The sequence below is a fragment of the Egretta garzetta genome, unplaced genomic scaffold (assembly GCF_000687185.1).
Source record: "Egretta garzetta isolate BGI_Z169 unplaced genomic scaffold, ASM68718v1 scaffold51, whole genome shotgun sequence".
Taxonomy (NCBI): Eukaryota; Metazoa; Chordata; class Aves; order Pelecaniformes; family Ardeidae; genus Egretta; species Egretta garzetta.
In genome coordinates, this window is record NW_009258549.1 from 1,212,717 (window position 1) to 1,230,589 (window position 17,873).

A 17,873-nucleotide genomic window follows, 5' to 3' on the forward strand; every position below is an offset into this window, starting at 1 on the left:
TAACCTGAGAATTGCTGGTGAGGGAGATTTCCATGTGTGACACCTCCTTCTATGTGAGAGAAGTTTACAGGGTGTCTCTTTTGCTAGTAAATGGCACAAGGGACAAGTATTCATCCTGACGATTATTTTCTTAACTCCATAATAGCACAAATCCAGTGGGCTTGTCACAGATTTCAGCCAGAAAGCTGAAAAGGATGATAACTGCCCCACAAACAGGATTTACCAACAAGAAGCAACCCTTCCCAGGGCATTTTTTGCCCAGGTCTGCGAGGAGCACACCTCCTCCTGGGATGGCCATGTGATTGTTCAGAGCTCCGTAAATCTACGCTGGGTGGGGAATGTTCGGCAGTGGGTGGGGTTGGTTAAGACTTTTCACCCCCACTTCTAATGCTGTCTTCCCTAGACACGGGAGCGCAGGTCTTGGTCCCAAGCCGATCAGCAGAGAGGAGCAGGCGCATGTGCTCACTCCTGGGTCGCCTTTGTTTCTCCTGCCAGCACTCTTGCACGCCAGCCAGGCATGGGTGGGGAGAGACGCACACCTTCCCAGCGGCATGTTTCTCGGGGTGCACCAAGAGCCGGGACAGCAGGAGAGGACTCTCTGCCCCGTGGCCACTTTGGCAGGAAGATGATGGACCCTCGGGTCTGTGCCAGCCAGGGGAAGCCCAACCTGCCCTTTTCCATCGAGGAAATCTTAAAGAAACCTTCCGCCAGCACCGTCCTCACCAGTGAAAGCAGGAATAGAAATAACTACGCTGAGAGACCTCCAGCCCTAAAAGCAGGGTCACCACTGGCCTTTGGTAAGTACCAGTTATAACACTTAATGAAAATGCTCCTTTCTTTTTAATCCCTAAAGCTATGCCATTTGATTATGTAGATTTTTTTATTCTTTAGCTTTTGTAGGAATCTGGAATTTCCCTAATCAGGTACAAATCATTCATTATATATACAGAAATAATTTTTAAAAAATAATTCGCTTTCAACCTCACAGTAGACTGGGCTCTGCTGCTAGCCTTTGGTGGGATTTTGTACATTATGAAGCCCCAGTGTCATTGGAGAGCTGGGTATGCAACCTGAACAGCTATTGCAGGTAGCTCTCTTCAGTAACAGTGAGAAGTACCTATTGTAAACAACCACAACATCCTGGTGTCTTTCCCTTTAAAAAGCAATACTCTTGTTATTAAAAAAAAATAAAAAATGCCTGTCATAAAGAAGGACAGGCATTCAAACTCAGGAAGCTAGCCTAAAACTGCTGCCACTTAATGAAGTCATCAGAGTTTCACTTCTATCAAGAGCTGACCATTGCCTGGAATTACAGCCAAACCTCATATCAGCACCATTTTCTGATAAATCCAACCACTCATCCTCAAGCAGGAGAAATGGTCTGTAAGGCTAATGGTAGCTAAGGAGTGTTAGAACTCAATTGCTGGAACAAGAAAGGAGAAAGCATTTGTGTTTAATCATTTCTCCTCATCATCATGGACCCTGGGCCCTTTCACGAACTAAATAAAACCAGCTAGTAGAAAACTAGCATGACTTCAATCTTAGCAAACCAGCAAGTACATTAGCCTTTTTGACTTCAGTTTCCTCAGTTTAGTTACTTTGGCCTTGAGTGAACTTTTACCCCCACAGAAATTGTCTCTTTTTTTCCTTAAACAAAGACCAATGGCCAAAATTTCCTGGATTTAGTATTTCTTCTTTGTTTTTTAATCTACATCTTCCATGAAAAGGAGATGTTTTATGTACACAAACACATCCGCTTAACTAAAAGATGACGTGTAACTTTGACAGAAAATTTTCACTCACTTCTTGCTCAACTGCTTTCAACAAAGCCTAATGCTACACTTTATTTCTTGTAACACAGAGAGATCCTTTCACGGATCAGGACCCCATCTCTCAGGACACTGGATAAACCACCCAGTAGTAAAGGAGAGAGTCTTTTTCCAAAAACCTGGCAGTCCAGGTAACCATTGCTTATTTGCATAGTTTCAGCTCTTTTTGTGTCCCGACTGGATACTGACCTGGACTGGAAAGCAAACAAGACTTAAATCTGGAGGAAAACTACAGTGAAGTGAGCACCACACTCACTAGTGTAACATTAGTCCCCAGCTGGTCTTGAGCCCAGCCCCACTAACGCTGCCCCTCAGCCGTGCTTTGCACAAGATTGGCACTTTCTTGTTCACCTCAGACACAGAGTGAAGTCACTGTCTCTGTACGGAGCTTGTTTCCTGACCATGGGGCAGAGCCGGCCCACAACATGTCTCACAGTCATGGGAACCCCAAGCATTGGGGCCGAGTATACAACCGCTGCCTTTGTGCTAGTACCTATGGCTTTCCACAGAAACATGTACATGGGGGAGAGGGATCACGTGCTGCTGAATTTTCACAGACCCATAGGATAACTGAGGTTGGATGGGACCTCTCAAGGTCATCTGGAAGTCCAGCCTGCTGCCCAAAGAAAGGGCAGCTTCAAAGATAGACCAGGTTGCTGAAGGCCACAGCTAGTGTTGCTTGGCTCTTTCCCCGCTGGGACTGCAGGAGGACTGCAGCATTTAGAAGTATCCTAAAGCTGCTGGCGCAGATCGGACCTGAACAACAGCAGACCCAGGCCATGTTTTAAATACAGTCCTGAAACAAGCGAGAGCTTCGTAGGTTGCAGGTGTGGACAAGGACATAGCTGATGCTGGTGCAAGCGTAATGGGGCCTGTGTGCCACAGGAGCCCAGGGGCCAGGTTGCCAAGAGGGGGAAATGCTGGCATGAGCTCTGTGGGAGCAAGCTTTTGTGAGCTGAAAGTCCTTTCCAGAGGGCCCATGGCAGTCACTTGGTGCCACTGGATCCAAAGTGAGACAGATAACACCTCTGAAAATGAAGTTAGTGCTGTTCATAACATGGACCACAGAACTGCATTTTAACAACATGAAACTCTTCTCTGGGAACAGAGAAGCGTGGCAGAGACAGGACCTTTTTATATTAAGTCTGTTTCGCGATCAATATGTTGAAGCCCTGTTAGCTGCGTGTCTCAGCTAAGCGTGCCGCTCCAAGCACAAGGTCCAACAAATCTGTATGCAGGATGTGGTGGGTTCCTAGGATTGCATTACTGCACTGCCAGTACTGTCTCATCCCAAATTGCTCCACCTGAGAGTACAGTCAGTTTTTCACCTTGAAAGTAATGCAAGCAGAACAGCCAGGCCTTGCCTTTGACTTCGCTTCATCACCTAGCCAGAGAGGGACTGTGGCTGTAGCAAGAGAATATAGCAACTCTTCTTTCCCCTGCTAGAAAGCAAGGTTGAATTAATACACCTAAGGCAATGTAAAATATTAATTAATGAAGATAGTATTTACACATGAAGATTCACTTAACTGTCACTGGAGCTGGAAAAACAGGAAAGTTATAGAGATATTCCAAAAAGTTGTTGTACATTGCTTTTGCAATTGATCAAGGATGTTTAAAACAAGAGAATGAAAATGAAGCTTTTTCACTGTTGGTTTCTTGCTAACACCACAGAGATACGTAAGCTTATTACCCTTTACTTTCCCAGCAGCACTGCCGATTTTTGCAGATAAGGTTTATTTATTTCAGAAGTGCAATACCCTCTGCTGTACATCTTGGGATAATTTCTGTATTTTATCAGAGTCATTCAACTTCATGCCATATAACACTGGCATTAAACAAGTTGTGTAAATAGTTAGCCATATCTAACTTGGCTCTGTGCTGGCCAAGGTCAGGGAACTGAAATGAGCTAGGGAATTTGTTGGAAATTCCAGGATGGGACTCAAATCCAGCTGCTTTCCCAGAACAGTTCAGTGTCAGCAAAGAAGGAAGTTCTACAGGTCAGAACTGAGTTATATCCTACTATGGATTTTAAGAGCATTTCCCACAGGGCCAAGCCATGATCCATATGAGAGCAAGAACTGGCAGCACACACATACTCGTGGCTACCATAAGGTAAATACCCAGGCCAGAAATAATCATCCAGCTTGTCTGCTGATCCAGGCAGTCTAGGTACCAAGATCACACTTGTCTTGAAGTCTAAATCTAGCCATTAAGAGCTGAGGACATAGGTAGGACCAGATGACCAGAAGATGCAGAATGTCAGACATGAGGGACATCATAGAAAAAGCTTACCCTGGAGTCCTTTCGCAAGAAAACCCCACCAGGGGTGCCGGACCAGATGACTTCTAGAGGTTACTTTTAACCTAAATTATTTTATAATTCTTTGACAAAAAAGATGTTGTGATGTACAGTGCCAGCCTCTTATGGAAATCTGGGGCAGAACTTGATCATGTATGAGAAGATCTCTGGGCCTGACTCCTATGTTCACGGGTTTTTGTGAGTGTAATTCCAGTGGGACTTGGAATAAGGAGTGTGCAGTCTTCGCAGGAGTGTGCGACTTCCCAGTTGCGGTATTAGCCATTTGTGAGTTTACTGCACACCTACTTGATCACTTGGAACTGCAGCTGTTGATCTGAAGTCTACTGAAATTTTTGAATTTTTGAAAGACTCTTACCAAGTTAAAAAAAGAATAGTGAACAAGTAGACATTTTAGTATTCAGTCTATGCTTTCCCTCTCTTCTTTTTGTCACAGTGCCTAGAAAGGGTAACCATGGCCTTTGCAAAGGACACAAATAAACACCCAGCAAGTGCTGATGTCCTCCCTAGTGCCAACTCTTTCATTTTAAACAGTGAAGACTAGCAGGCCTATTTCAGAAGAAATCCTTCCTCTGAAATCCCTGGGAACTTGATTTCAATGTGCTTGAAAGTACATCTGAAATAATTGTTTATTACTCCCTCGGTTTCTGCCAGTGAGGTTCCACCAACAGGAGGTCCATTATCAGCTCAAGGAGAGCTTGACATGAGGATGTTACACCTGGGAAATTAACAGTAAAAGCAGTAGCAGACAGAGTAATTTTGTCATTCTACCTGTGTTATGCCCAATTATGTTAAGGATATGCAAATCAACAAGAATACAACTGCCACTTCACACACAAATGTCAATATGGTGATTGTTTACTTCATCCTTAGCAACACTCCACCCAGTTTTATTGCAAAAGAGGAAACAGTTGAAGGAATATAACTGAACAGATACCACCTGGCCAGTATCACCAATTCACCCCACCTATTACATGGGAAAACAATCTACCTTAAAAAAAAAAAAACCAAAACAAAACAAGGCATAGAAGCAGGAGAAAAACAGCACAGTAAAAAGCTGCTTGCATTTTTCAGTGACAGACTCTTCCCTGTTCGCAGCCTTAGTAGGACCCTAAAATCTTAAGCCTTATGCCTACACACAGGTCTGTCTCTCTCCAGTGATTACACAAAAAGGCTTAAATGAAACTTAGGCCATCTGAAATAACCTCCTGCTTCCAAAAAGAAATATTAATACCTTGCCTGAAATTTCCCATCCTTTCCTACGACTGAAGTCAAGCCAAAAAGACCATTTTGAGCCACAAGTCAAAGTCATTTCTGTGCACGACAGTAACAAATATCTCATGTTGTGCCAGGCTGAAATGTAATTGTCATCCCTGCAAAAAAAAAAAAAATAAAAAAAGAAAACTGTATTCCCTGGAGGAAATTTTACCCTGTGCCAATTCATAAGTATTTTTCAGAGCTCTCTGCTGGAGTCACATGAATATGCACCAAAAAATACTGTCTGGCCTAAAGAGCTACCGCTTCAGACAGTCCCCTTGCTTGTTCAGGACAGCAGGCACCAGAGAAGGCTGCAATACAAACAGGGCTAGACACTGGGGCTCCTAACTCTCAGATATGTGCTTTAAACTCAGTATCATCTCCCTTCAGTCTTATCCTCTAGAAAAGTTTCTTGATTTTTCCAGCCTCTCTTTAAGGTTCATGCCACTCTAATTTGCTTCTTTGATCTCAGACAACACATCCTCCCACTCCTTTTCACCAGTTCACAGAGACATTGGTATTTTCCCATCTGCCTAGGACAGTCTTCCGTTCCCTCCCTGTTTTCTCTTCTTCAGCCTATAATTATTCTATCCATGCTCATACATAAGTTGTGCTCATCACTGGGTTATGTGAGTATCTCAGAGAAAAATTTTGGGGAGGAAAGTTGTGTATGAAGCAGAAAGACATGTGAAAAGTCTGCTATAATGTAGAAAATGCCAGTGTCATTCTTAGAAAGCTTTAATCACTGCCCATAAGAGCACCTTGCTCAGATACCCTTATGTTCTTCATTACTGTAGGATATAAGCACCATCAATTCTACAACATATTAATCTTTGCAGTATCCCACCTAGCAAGGGAGTGCAACTATTCCTTAATTTAGGGATGGGGGATTGACATAGAAATCCTGGGCTAAGAACCTATGCCAACACTGATATCCCCTGAGTTCTCGAGCAAATCATTTAACCCGAGCCCCATGCTAGTGACCACTCCCAGGTCTATCATCCCCCTTTATCCCACAAATATTGTTCAAAACCTCATCTGTTTTCTCACCAGAAAACTCAAACCTAGTTGATCCTAAAGGAATTAAGTGAGTCCCATTTTGTACAATATGCCTCAAACACAGAGGTGGACCTCATACCAGGTTTTTAAGGTCAGCATGGCTGGACACATGCAATTGTGTTTAGAAGCTTACCCAAAGACTGGTGATAATTTGAAAAGATAACATTTGAACAACCATCCTTTATTGACATGAGGCTTTGGCTAATTTCCAGAGCTCTTGTAACTGCATTTTCTTCATGTCAGTGTCAGGCCTCTGTAAAATTCCTATTGTGTGGGCTTTTACTGAGGGCAGAATTGGGCACTTTGTCTCCAGATGTTATAATTATCATTGCTCCAAGGCTGGTTACAAATAGAACTTGTTATTTGTTCAGAAAATAAAACTCTGACAAGTCTAAAAAGTTAGATGCTTTGCCAGTGCTGGATGCTGCACCAGAAGTAAAACATATATTTAAAAATGGAGTTTCTTCCAGTACAACCTGTTGGGGTTCACACCTGCTGCTATTTAGATGTGAGAGGGAAGAGGGGAACAGCCACATGTGCTGCAAACCCCAGAGCCTAGATGTGGGTGGCTGCTCAGGAGTGCAGTCCATTACTGCATTAAGATTTTAGTGTTCTTTGGTGGTAATAGCAGACAAACTTGTGCTGTCACATTCAATTCAGGGTCATGCCAACCATGGAACCCAAATTCCCCAGTGGGTTCATTATGCTTATATGTTGCCTCTTACTCTGCCTTTCCAAGCAAAGAAATCCAGATGTGAAGGAAAACTAGACCAAATTCTAGGTTTGCCATTAAAGCAGCACAGCCCCAGTTACCTTGTCTTTGAAGAGTCGAGCCTGAGCCTTGATTGTATCTACCAAAGGCAGCGCATAAAGCACTCTAATGGGGGCTTATGGTGAGGCTTTAATGTAGAAAAGAGTGTGTAAGAGAATGGGAGTATTTGGTATACCTCGCTTGGGATGCTAACACCCACAGACAGCCCGCTGCCTTGAACCACGAGGCTTCCCAGAATGTTATACTTCAGTGAATGGCTTTGCAAAGTTCACTTACCTTTATAAGGAAGAATAAGGACTCATACTATGTTCATGATGACAGAAAAATAATCTGAAAAATCTTTGCAGTGCCCCTGCTACACACAGAGATGATGCTCTTAGTCATAAGGCAACACCATGGCAGAAGAAAGATTGTGGCTTCTGTGACCAATTTCATCACCGCTCAGGGTCAGGTGTCCTAGCACACGTCACCACTGGTTACCACTGAGGTTACCTTCAGCTCCCATTGAGATTGTTTATAATGCCCACGCTCACATCTAAGCTAATCTTATGCACTCCATGGAAAAGGGCTAACATACACTTCTCTTATGTTTGTCCTGTCAACAAAAGCATGCAGGTGAGTTGACTGTCGGTACCTTCCTAGATATCACCAGTGTCACTTGTCACAAAGGCAGATGGGAAATGTTGACAGCCTGGGTAAAGGCTGCCTTTAGAATTATCCAATGCCTAAATTTGAGCAGCAGACAGCTCAGATGTAGAAGATAGGATAAATGGACCTGCATTGGGGAAGACACTGACCTTTGGCCTGTTCTCTGGCACATCTTCCTATAGGGTAGGTGTAAGTACAGGGTCATTTAAGAAAGTACCAGATTTTTAAAAGTACTTGGCATCCAGAAAATTCCATGGCAATCTTGCCGACAGATTTTCAGAGCAGCTCCACATCTACTGTACTTCTGAGTTCTTCAGAAAAGGCAGCCACCAATTTGGATACTGACAGGGAAGCTGAGCTTTCTTGATCATTTGGTTGTGTCTCCTTATTTCTATAGTCCTTTTTTGAAAATCTCCCACAAGGACCATTGACTGTTTTAATGTGGAAGGAAGCAGAGAACAAGTGAGATTTGGGGGATCATGCCCCTGCAACATGGGGTCATCCTGGCATTGTTGCACAGCACATAAGGATTAAGGCCATTTCAAATATGATCAGGTTTGAATGGTAAAGTATCTAGGCCACACCCATGCTTCTTTTTTTCACACAAACTGGAAGGTGCGCTGAACGGCAGTTGCTTTATTCAGAGCTCCCCTGTGCTGTTCCCTTCACAGATTCCAGCAGCAGGAGTCAGTTAGACTGTGACCTACCTTCAGCCAAAATGCTTCTCCCTGCCACATGTGCTACACCCATGGCCAGGGCAAAGAAAGTGCAGGCAGCTCACTGCAGAAGACCTACTGACAGCCCAGCTTCCCTCCTGGGTGAGGACACAGAACGTGAACACGTAGCAGGCAAAAGAAAACACGAGGAAGAGGAAGATCAGCTATGCGATTTCCCAGTGGACCATCCACTTCATGGTGAGTGCCTCTATATCCAAAATTTTTCCCAGAGTACCCAAAATCACAGTTGTTATCTTACAGTGATGTACATGGCAATACCTAGCAACTGACGTTGCAACTATTTCTATTGCTAAGCTCCTGGCTGAGTCACAGGGATGGTTCTTCAGTCTCAACATCTAAAACATGGAGACCCACCCTTTGAGCTAAAGACTTAGCTCAGGCTCACCAACCCTACCAATTTTAGTGATAAGCACTGCTTTGGGTGTTTATTGCCCTCCTACTGGGGGTGGCAATCTATGGAGTTACCATGTTCAGCAGCTTCGTTCCCCGGGTCATGCAATGTCCGTTTCCTGGTAAATGGGCATTGCACAACGTGGGGAGCGAGGCGGCTGAACATGCTGAATGAGCTCAACATGTTCTGTACACCTTGGACCCGCTGCACAGGTGATGAAGAGGTCATCGGCATGCATACAGGCAAACTGTCGATGTGCAATAGGTCTGGCATGCAGGATGTGTCAGGCACAGTTTTCAAGCCTGGCCGTGTTGGTAGGTCTGCTAATTTCATTAGTTGTGAGGACTGGTAAATAGCAGTGTATCGCTTAGCCAAAGCAAAGGACAATACAAATATACTTTGCCAATATGTTGCACAGAGACTTTAAGCTGAGCAGGATGCATGGTACCTGAACAAGACAAGTTCCTATCAGACAGACTGCAATTTATTAGTAGCAAGTGACAAAAACTGCTTCAAGTTCTTTGAGTTTTACGAGAGGTTAATACAGATGACCATGCTATACTCCAGAAAACATGTTCTCAGTAGCATCAGTAAGGTGTTACCCTGCATAGTTTGTTACTATTCACTCCTTTCTGAAAGACAAAACCCAACAATTTCAATTAAGTCCACTGAAGACTCCTAATGGGCTTGGGTGACCACAGATGCAGGGTTACTCAGCTGGCTTCACTGAGAACCACACATCTTCCTCAGCCCATACTCTGCAAGTTGGCAGAGAAAACATTTCTTTCTGTGAAATACATTTGAAAGAAAAGCCTTGTTCATGCTGCTGCTACTATGGTATACCTGACTCCGGTGACAAGCTGCTGTCACCTCCTCCTCCTGCAGGAGACAGGGTCTGCCTTGATGCAGAGAGAAGCCTATTGTAAGATAACCGGGTATTTTAGCCTACCTCTGTCCTGTAAGCTGCAGAAGAGCCAGGGCAGTATGGATCTGGTACTCAGAGCTGCCTGTGAGTGCTAAAAAGGAGTATATTTTATGTGGGAGGGAGTCCTCATCCACAGGGATCACACCAGAGCTGGGAGGTGGCTTTCCCAGGGTGACAGAGGAGGGAGGCAGGTGTCCCAAATTGGCACTTAGCCTCATGGACCAGCACGGTGGTCAGTATTGGCCTCATCAGCAAAGCCGGGGGGGGAAGCATGTAATTATCTGCATAAAACTGAGCTGAGCTGAGCAGGCCCTTTCAATGACAACTTATATTTTAAAGGCATTTTAAACTAAATCCCTCTGTTCCCTGGTGGCAGTGGGGTTTTGAAACCAAGCAGAGGTTTAATGATCTACCATTTTCTAGGCTACTGGTTCCTGCGGTTGCTGAGCCTTTGATAGCAACTGACTGAAGGAGGGGGGAGGATCCTAAAGTACTGGACTGGCATTTTCCCTATGGTGCACAAACAATGATGTTTCGGATCCCGTTCATGCACTGTGCCATTCTTAGCAGAGAGCTGGAGGCCTGGGCTTAAAATCCTTTCCAATATCATAAGCTTCACTTCACGTCAGTGGGGGGAAGAGCTGGCATCTCTTTTTCTCCTGCCCTTCTCTGTGGCTGGCGTCACCTTTCCCAGATGAAGCTGGCAGCAGTGCCTGCAGAAGAGGTAGACTGACACCATCCATGGGAGCAGCCTGTAATCCTTACAGCTCGAGCTGACAGCAAGTGAACTTCTGTTTCCCTGCCTGTAGACTCTGTGGTGTTTCAGACGCACTTTTGGCATGGTAGCTATAGGCCAGTTATGGGCCCTCTAGCAAGGCACCCAAGCAGCGCCACATGCCCATAGCATATTTCGTGGAGGTGTCCCCAGGACCTCCCTCACACACCAAGGATGCCTACAAGCACCCAGGGGAATGGCACGAACCTCAGCAGCAAGAGAGTTTTCTGATGTGAAGCATCAGAAGTCCTTGGCTGGGTGCTACCTTGCCACTTTTTGACAGCCCACCTCTATCTATATAAAACACCTGCCTAATTTGTGAGGAAGGGCACTAGGCTCTGACTAAGCATACATATCTGTATAGTTGTCAGGAAGCAGAAGAAATCAAGCGTGCTATACAATCACCTTGGAGGCGGGAGGGCTGGGGTTTGTCTGGTGCATTTTTGGATATGAGGAGAAAGATGATGAGAAGGCTATGACAATATAACCTTCATGGGCAGGTGGTCTGAGATAGCAAGGGCACCGCAACTGTGACCTTGAGTGTGAATTTGGTGCATATTTCCAGGAAACCCTGTAACACTGAGGTGTTCCTAAAAATTTGCTTTTCCCACAAAACGGCTTCTTGCGACTAAGCAGCTTAGAAATGCAGTTCCATTTAAACAAAACAGATTTATGCCCTTATCACAAACCATTTCCAGGAAGCAATGCCTCTTGCACTTTGAACTTAGAGGCTGCATTGGAAGCAAAAACAAAGAAAAGCCCTCATTTGCTAGAGATACACTGACAGTGGCACTTAGTTTTGCTAAACCCCCATTTGAATTTGGAAGCCTTCATCCTGAATGTTGGGTGCTTTCACCTGTGGCCTTCTGCAGGAAAAGCTCAGCAGAACCTTTTTGGAAAACCTGATTTTTGAGAAGCAATGCTCATAGAACCCATTTTAGACTCATGCTGGGTCTGATTGTATACATTTGTGTGTGTGTGCACTGTAACTATTTCCATCCAAAGGCAGTGGATGAGTGTGCCCAGCATTGCACATGGGTAATGGTTCCAGCCTTCTGCTCCAGCAAGGGAGCAGTCAGTGCCTTGGAGAAGCCAGATAGCAGCATCACCTTAAGACACTGGCAGATGCCCAGTCTTGTGGGATTACTTCTCTGGGCGATAATTCAAATAGAAGGTAGATCAGGCTTCAATAAATGGTGCTGGCTCCTAATTCCAGCAGAAGCTGGGGGTTTCAGGCCATGGGAACAACTGGGCAATGTTATTTCCTGCAGCTCATGTCTTCATTATTCACTGTAGAGTAGGCTGCCGTAATGAGTCAACATCACCCAAATATTTCCATAGCAGATAGCCTCTGCACATTGCTGACTGGGACCTCAAGGATCTTGTTATTAATCTAATAGTTTTATTTTTATGATAGCATCTTCGATCCCAAAGCATATTAACAAATTCTGGTGGCAATTATCATAAAGACAACAGGAAATATAGAGATGGTCTCAGTCCAGGAGAACTTCTAGTATAAGTCATGTCCTCTCTGTATTAATGCCAGTTGCAGACATCTTTAGTTTAATGTTTATGTTTTCTCTGAAGCCATAAATTCATTTCTACTGTTCATTTATGGACAACATGGTCAAATCCATGTACCCCTGTGAAACAGCATGGTTTATCTCTCGCAGAATAGTCTTTTCCCCAATATGCTGACTTATCTCAATGCGTTTATAAAACACCCAAGAGACAATGAAGCACTGTATAATCACAATCCCAGATAAATATTGGCTGCCCAGAATATGCCAATGGGACTGAGAAAGGGCACAAGCATCCTATTGTCCTGCAGAACAAAAGGAAGCAATTTTAAATGAAAAGGAAAAGCAGGAGGAAAAAAAAATGCCTACATACACAATTTTGCTGCCATTAGCCGTCCTACCAGTCTTCTGTTTGTCAGTGTGAATAGTCCTTGCAGCCCCGTGTCTGTGAGGTACAGTATCCTTTACACATTTAGAAATGCAAAGGACCATTGACCTTGTTTTGGTGGGTTCACCTGAGGCATTGTTGAAGGCCGGTTCTTTGTTTTTCTCTCTCTTTGAAGACTGTTTATAATCACACCCTGGATATTAAATGAAAAGCACGAAACCTGAATGCTTTACTCTCACCCTTCAGACCGTTCACATAGAAGTCTCACTGATGCAAGCAAGCACTGAAGAAAAGTAAAGCTGTCAGCAGTTGGGGGACTATCATAAATTCTGTTTGTGTTGTTTCTTCATGGGTTTGGGGTTTGGGGTTTTTCTTTTTTTTTTGTTAAGGCAGATGTTAGCATTCAGTGCTTTCCTTGAGCAGCCCCTTCTTTCCTGGGAATTCTGGATCCAAAGGGTACATTACACAGGACCCAGAGGTTAATTTGTCCCTGCTAGTCAAACCTGTGTAATGTGACCACTTGTAAAGCTGATGGCACATCTTGATAAGTTTATTTAAAAGTACTTATTGGCTTCTCCTGAATTGTCTGAGAACTTTTTATTACATCCCCGGGATTTGATGCTTTTAATTACTGTTCTTTAAAATTGAGGGCAGGCCTTTTACCTACTGTATTAGCAAGTGCTTTATGCTGAAATGGGAAACAGCAGAGACTACACACTAAAATGATGATGGAATTATGCTTTCTTGGAGGGAAAGCAGACTCCGAGGCAGGGATGTAAACAAGGTTGCCTGATTGATGTCTAGGGGTTTGCAGGTGCAAATAACCACAAAGAGCAGGAATAAAGTAGAAAACATGCTGTCTGTGCAACCTGCAGTAACGTCAGCTTTCTGCATGGGCAAATGGCTCATTTCTGACAAAGGTGGGTGACCAGAGAGTGAGGGGAGAGCAGTGGGGAACCTGCTTTCTTCAGTGAAAACCATTATTGGATTAGGCTGGTCACTTCTCTATCATCTTTAAAATTAAGTTTGGCAACATCTGAACATTCAGAGACAGTATGTTTCAAGCCTGAGATTTAGCTGCATGGGGAAACTACGCATAAATTTACCCCAAATCCGCTTTGACCTGAAGGAGTTCATGAAGGTGCAGGTCATTTAGCCTGGGTACAGAACTGATATCAGGTGTTGGAAACTAATGCATACCCGTGTCAGCTGGGGTCCCTCAAAACACGGCCTGCGTGCTCCCTCCCGAGGTATTTGGCTGTGCCAGTTATGCACAACACCATCTCAGGGCAGCAGCGTTTGTAAACGCTGTCAACTCTTTGCTGGCAGATGGGAAGAGTTAAATTCACCAGGGGCTCAGGCTAATGGTGAGCACCATCCTCTGCAACAAACTGTCCACATGAACGATTTCATACACACCGTCTGCTCCTTGCCAACTCCTCTGACAAGCGGACTGAGAAACTCCCCTGGCCGCTGCCTTGCAGCTTGCTTTAAGAGGTTTCTGGGCTGGGATTTTGATCACGCTGCCTAAAATCTGTACCTCTCTGCTTTTCAGCCTTGCTGTCAGGTGATTAGGCACTGTACTCTGCGCCAGAGTGGAAGCAACTCTCCGTCAAGGAGTTTTGGACTGAAGGGAGGGAAGCCAAGCCTTCAAAAGTTTGAGTTGTGCTGTTCTGCCTTAACTTCTGCAATGCCTGAACGGCCAGCGGCTGGATGCTAAATGCTGCGTTTCACTAGCAGGAGGCTCTATCCAGAGCACATTGTACCTATCCAATTAGGATCAGTCTCGCTGGCTATGCCAGTCCTTCTTAACAAAAGCTGGAAACCCACTTTAATAAAGATTAGCCACGCTGCCATACTCCCACCTAAATATTGAAGCACAAGCTCTTTTGAAAGCCGTGAGCTACCTCTTTAGCTAGGAGAGGGACTGCCAGGGCCAAATCTCTCTACACAGACAAGCACGTTTTGTCCTGATGCCATCAGCACTCTATAATAATTCTTTGATAGAGTTGCAATTGTTTTTGCTGTGGGCTTGTCTGCCGTGAGCAGAATGTCACCACAAGAGAATAATGTTAAGAAAAGCCATGGGAAGGAACTGGCTGGGAGACCCACGTATCTGTAATTGGTTGAATTAAAAAGAAGAGAGAGAGGAACTTCTTTTAAAGAGGCTAGAAGGGGAAAACAACTTAACCAGATATAATGAGGCTCTTTTTCAATGTTCCTGGGTTTCTTTCTGAGAAACAAATAATAGTCAACTTTGTTACATAGAGAAAAATATATTTCTGAGGATATGTAGCTAAAGCCACTTGCTTATGTGACTGCTTTCTCTCTTCTTGTCAAAGAATCAGCAAAATCTTTGGATCTGGTTACTGCATACTGTGAGAAGGTGTCTGTCCAGCAGCGACAGAGAGGATTGCAGCAAGATAAACTGATCCCACCAGTTTTCATCTACCTAGATTAGATAGTCCAGAGCCAAGATGTGCCAGCACTGACTTCCAGCCCTTCTCTTGGGTTTTTAGTTCCTTATCCTGCCAGTGTATGTACCCCTTGTAATGAGACGAAGTAGGCCTGATACGGTTTTAGACTGCTCATGGGCTAAATGCAAATGAGAGATGCAATTGCAGAGATCTCCCTGAGGTAGCATTTATCCAGCTGGCTCAGGTACGCAGGGCAGCCGAGAGACAGCAGTGCAAGGTGTACCATAGGCTATTTGCCTACTACAGACTGCAGTCCAGAATGAATTTGCCCAGGTACGGCATTGCTGCATTGTGTATCTTTTACCTCGCAAACTCAGGTACAAGCAGTAGTCTTTGGTATTAATGTGCTCATACCTCCAATATCTTGTAACTGTGTTATACTGGACAGTGGAAATAAGCCATAATACATTGAGCTAAAACTGTGTAAATAAGCAATTGCAAATCAGACTCCTTGAGTTTAAATTCCTTTACTTTTTTAGGAAAGGAGTGATGGGGGAGTTCAGACCATGTGGATATTTGGATGTCAGGGATCACATAATAAAATAAGTCAGGAGGGACCTCTGGAGACCACCTTCTCCAACTCGAACTCTAAGCAGGGCCAGCTTAAATCAGGTTGCTTAGGACTTTTTCCAGTCAAGTTTAGAATATCTCCAAGGATGGAGACTTCTCAGCCTTTCCAGGCCCATGTCAGACTACCTGCATGGTGAAAACGTTTTCTCCTACTATGTAATCATAACTTTCCTTGCTGCAACTTGTACCCATTGATCGCACCCTTTCACGGTGCACTTTCAAGAAGAATCTGTATTTCTACAACGTTCAGATGTTTCGACTCGCTCCAAGTCTGACCTAGTAATACAGCCAGATCTGCAGAGGACAAATGGAGCCTGTTACTGAATTTAAAGGAGCTATACTGCTTTATCAGCATGGAGAATCTGGCCCTTCCAATGTCAACAGTAAGGCAATGTATAGACAGCTGTATCTCCAAGCATCTGCAAAGGCTGACGTATTTAGCTGCCTGGTATTTTCAGGCTTGGTTTCAGCAGTCGGCTAACCTGCAAATGACTTTCACAGAGCATAAAAGCACACTTGAATATCCCCAGCTTTTACATAGAAAATAGCTCAGGAAACTCAGACAGAGTCTTATTTCCCCAGAGACTCTAGAGCCACGTTTGTAAAGCCAATGTTACACTTCCAACACTTTCTAGTCTTATATCTTCCACCCACATTCTTTATTAGACTGTAATCCTGAATGCTGTTGTTTGCCATGGGATCTCTAAGCTAAGGTCCCAAGGCAAAGGGAAGTATCAAAGCTACAGTCAGAGAAAGTTTCATCTTGCAAGGGAAAATGTTAACATACAGTCCTAGATTTTTCTATTTTTTCATAGTTTTTTCTTCTAAAAACAAAAATAGAATGACTGATTACTTATAGGAAAAAATGCACTCCTCTAGATTTCCTACTGGCAAAAGCCTTGATTAGTTCACAGGAGTCTATTTTGTTAGCAATTTAATTTCATTTCCAGTTGAAATCAAAGCCTGTGCTTCAGTCTCTACTGGCCCATAGCTGACCTCATGTTATTGTATTTTGTTTAATCTGATGAGTTTCAGCTTTGAAAAAATCTGGTTTCAGTAGGATTGACACTTCCAAGCACTTACATAAGATTCTTGTCTGTAAAACAGTTCACCTTTCAAGCAGGAAAAAAAGTGAGGAATGTAAAAGTGAACTGATGGGGGCTTCTTTTGTCTGTCACCAAGTTATCTCAGTCATTTTCGTACCAAAGAAGCTGATATGAGACACGAGAAACTCACAAGCCTATTCTTTCTGAAGCTGTGCTCTCTAATCCTGGACACTTCCTAGCTGCCAATGGGACAGAGTACAGTAGGAGAATATCTGGCAGATCTATTCCCCATCCCGTCTCCAGCACAATTTAAAATACTGTGTGGTTCAAGGCAATGGGTCCAGCTCTCAGGTACCATAAGATGTCCCAGCTCTAATAAATGTTTGTTCCCAAACTTACACCAGCTGTGCCCAGCCTTTGTCTTCTCATTCTCATATATTCTTTTGTAGGATAGAGTTTGCAGCTCATGATCTTGACTACCGAGTTTGTTACACACCTTGGCCCTGTACAGATGGTATTGCATGGCTTGTAACAGCTGATTTCCTGAGTCATCTACCCTGACTGATCCAATGGACTCTGCACCAATCCTTCTGCCAGCACCCACAACTAGTTAAGCTGGTAGCCAAGGATAGATATCCACATTACTGTCTCTGTCTCCGGTGTGTGTGAACATCCTCTCTATGGAGAAATCCTACAGCTAGCATGGCCTAATAAAGTAAAACATTTCTTTCTAATCCAGGTAGTATTCTCTGGTTTGGGCACTAAAAGTCTTGGCCTTAGCTTTGATTCCACATTACAAAGAGGAGGTGATGGCTGTCATCTGTGCTTACAGGCAAGAACTAATGATTGCTGTTTGTATGGTGCCCACTGCGATGACATCTGATCCAGCTGTTCTTTGGCATTCACTTCAGTCCCATCATGGTCCTCTTCAGTCACTCCATTTCTATAGAGTCTAGTTAATGTATGAGACAGAAGGGTTTATACTGGCCTAAATCATTATTTGCTGTATTCTGATGGAATACTAAAATATACTTTTATTTTAATCTGATGTGACATCTTATATTTTAAAATGTAGACAGCTTCCTTCTTGCTTTGTATAGTCATGAAATTATATTTCAGTTCATTGATCTAACATATTTAAAAAGGGGGGGGGGGGGGGT

The 17,873-nt window shown here is 43.9% G+C and overlaps 1 protein-coding gene across 1 annotated transcript in view; it reads left to right on the forward strand.

The window, feature by feature from the left end:
* Window positions 1-625: 625 nt before the first annotated feature.
* ISX (intestine specific homeobox) overlaps window positions 626-17,873 on the forward strand; it is a 25,882-nt gene continuing 8,634 nt past the window's right edge. The window contains exons 1-2 of the mRNA XM_035903158.1: window positions 626-797; window positions 8,556-8,798. Of these exons, the coding sequence (XP_035759051.1) occupies window positions 626-797; window positions 8,556-8,798 (415 nt within the window). The remainder of the gene's footprint in view (window positions 798-8,555; window positions 8,799-17,873) is intronic.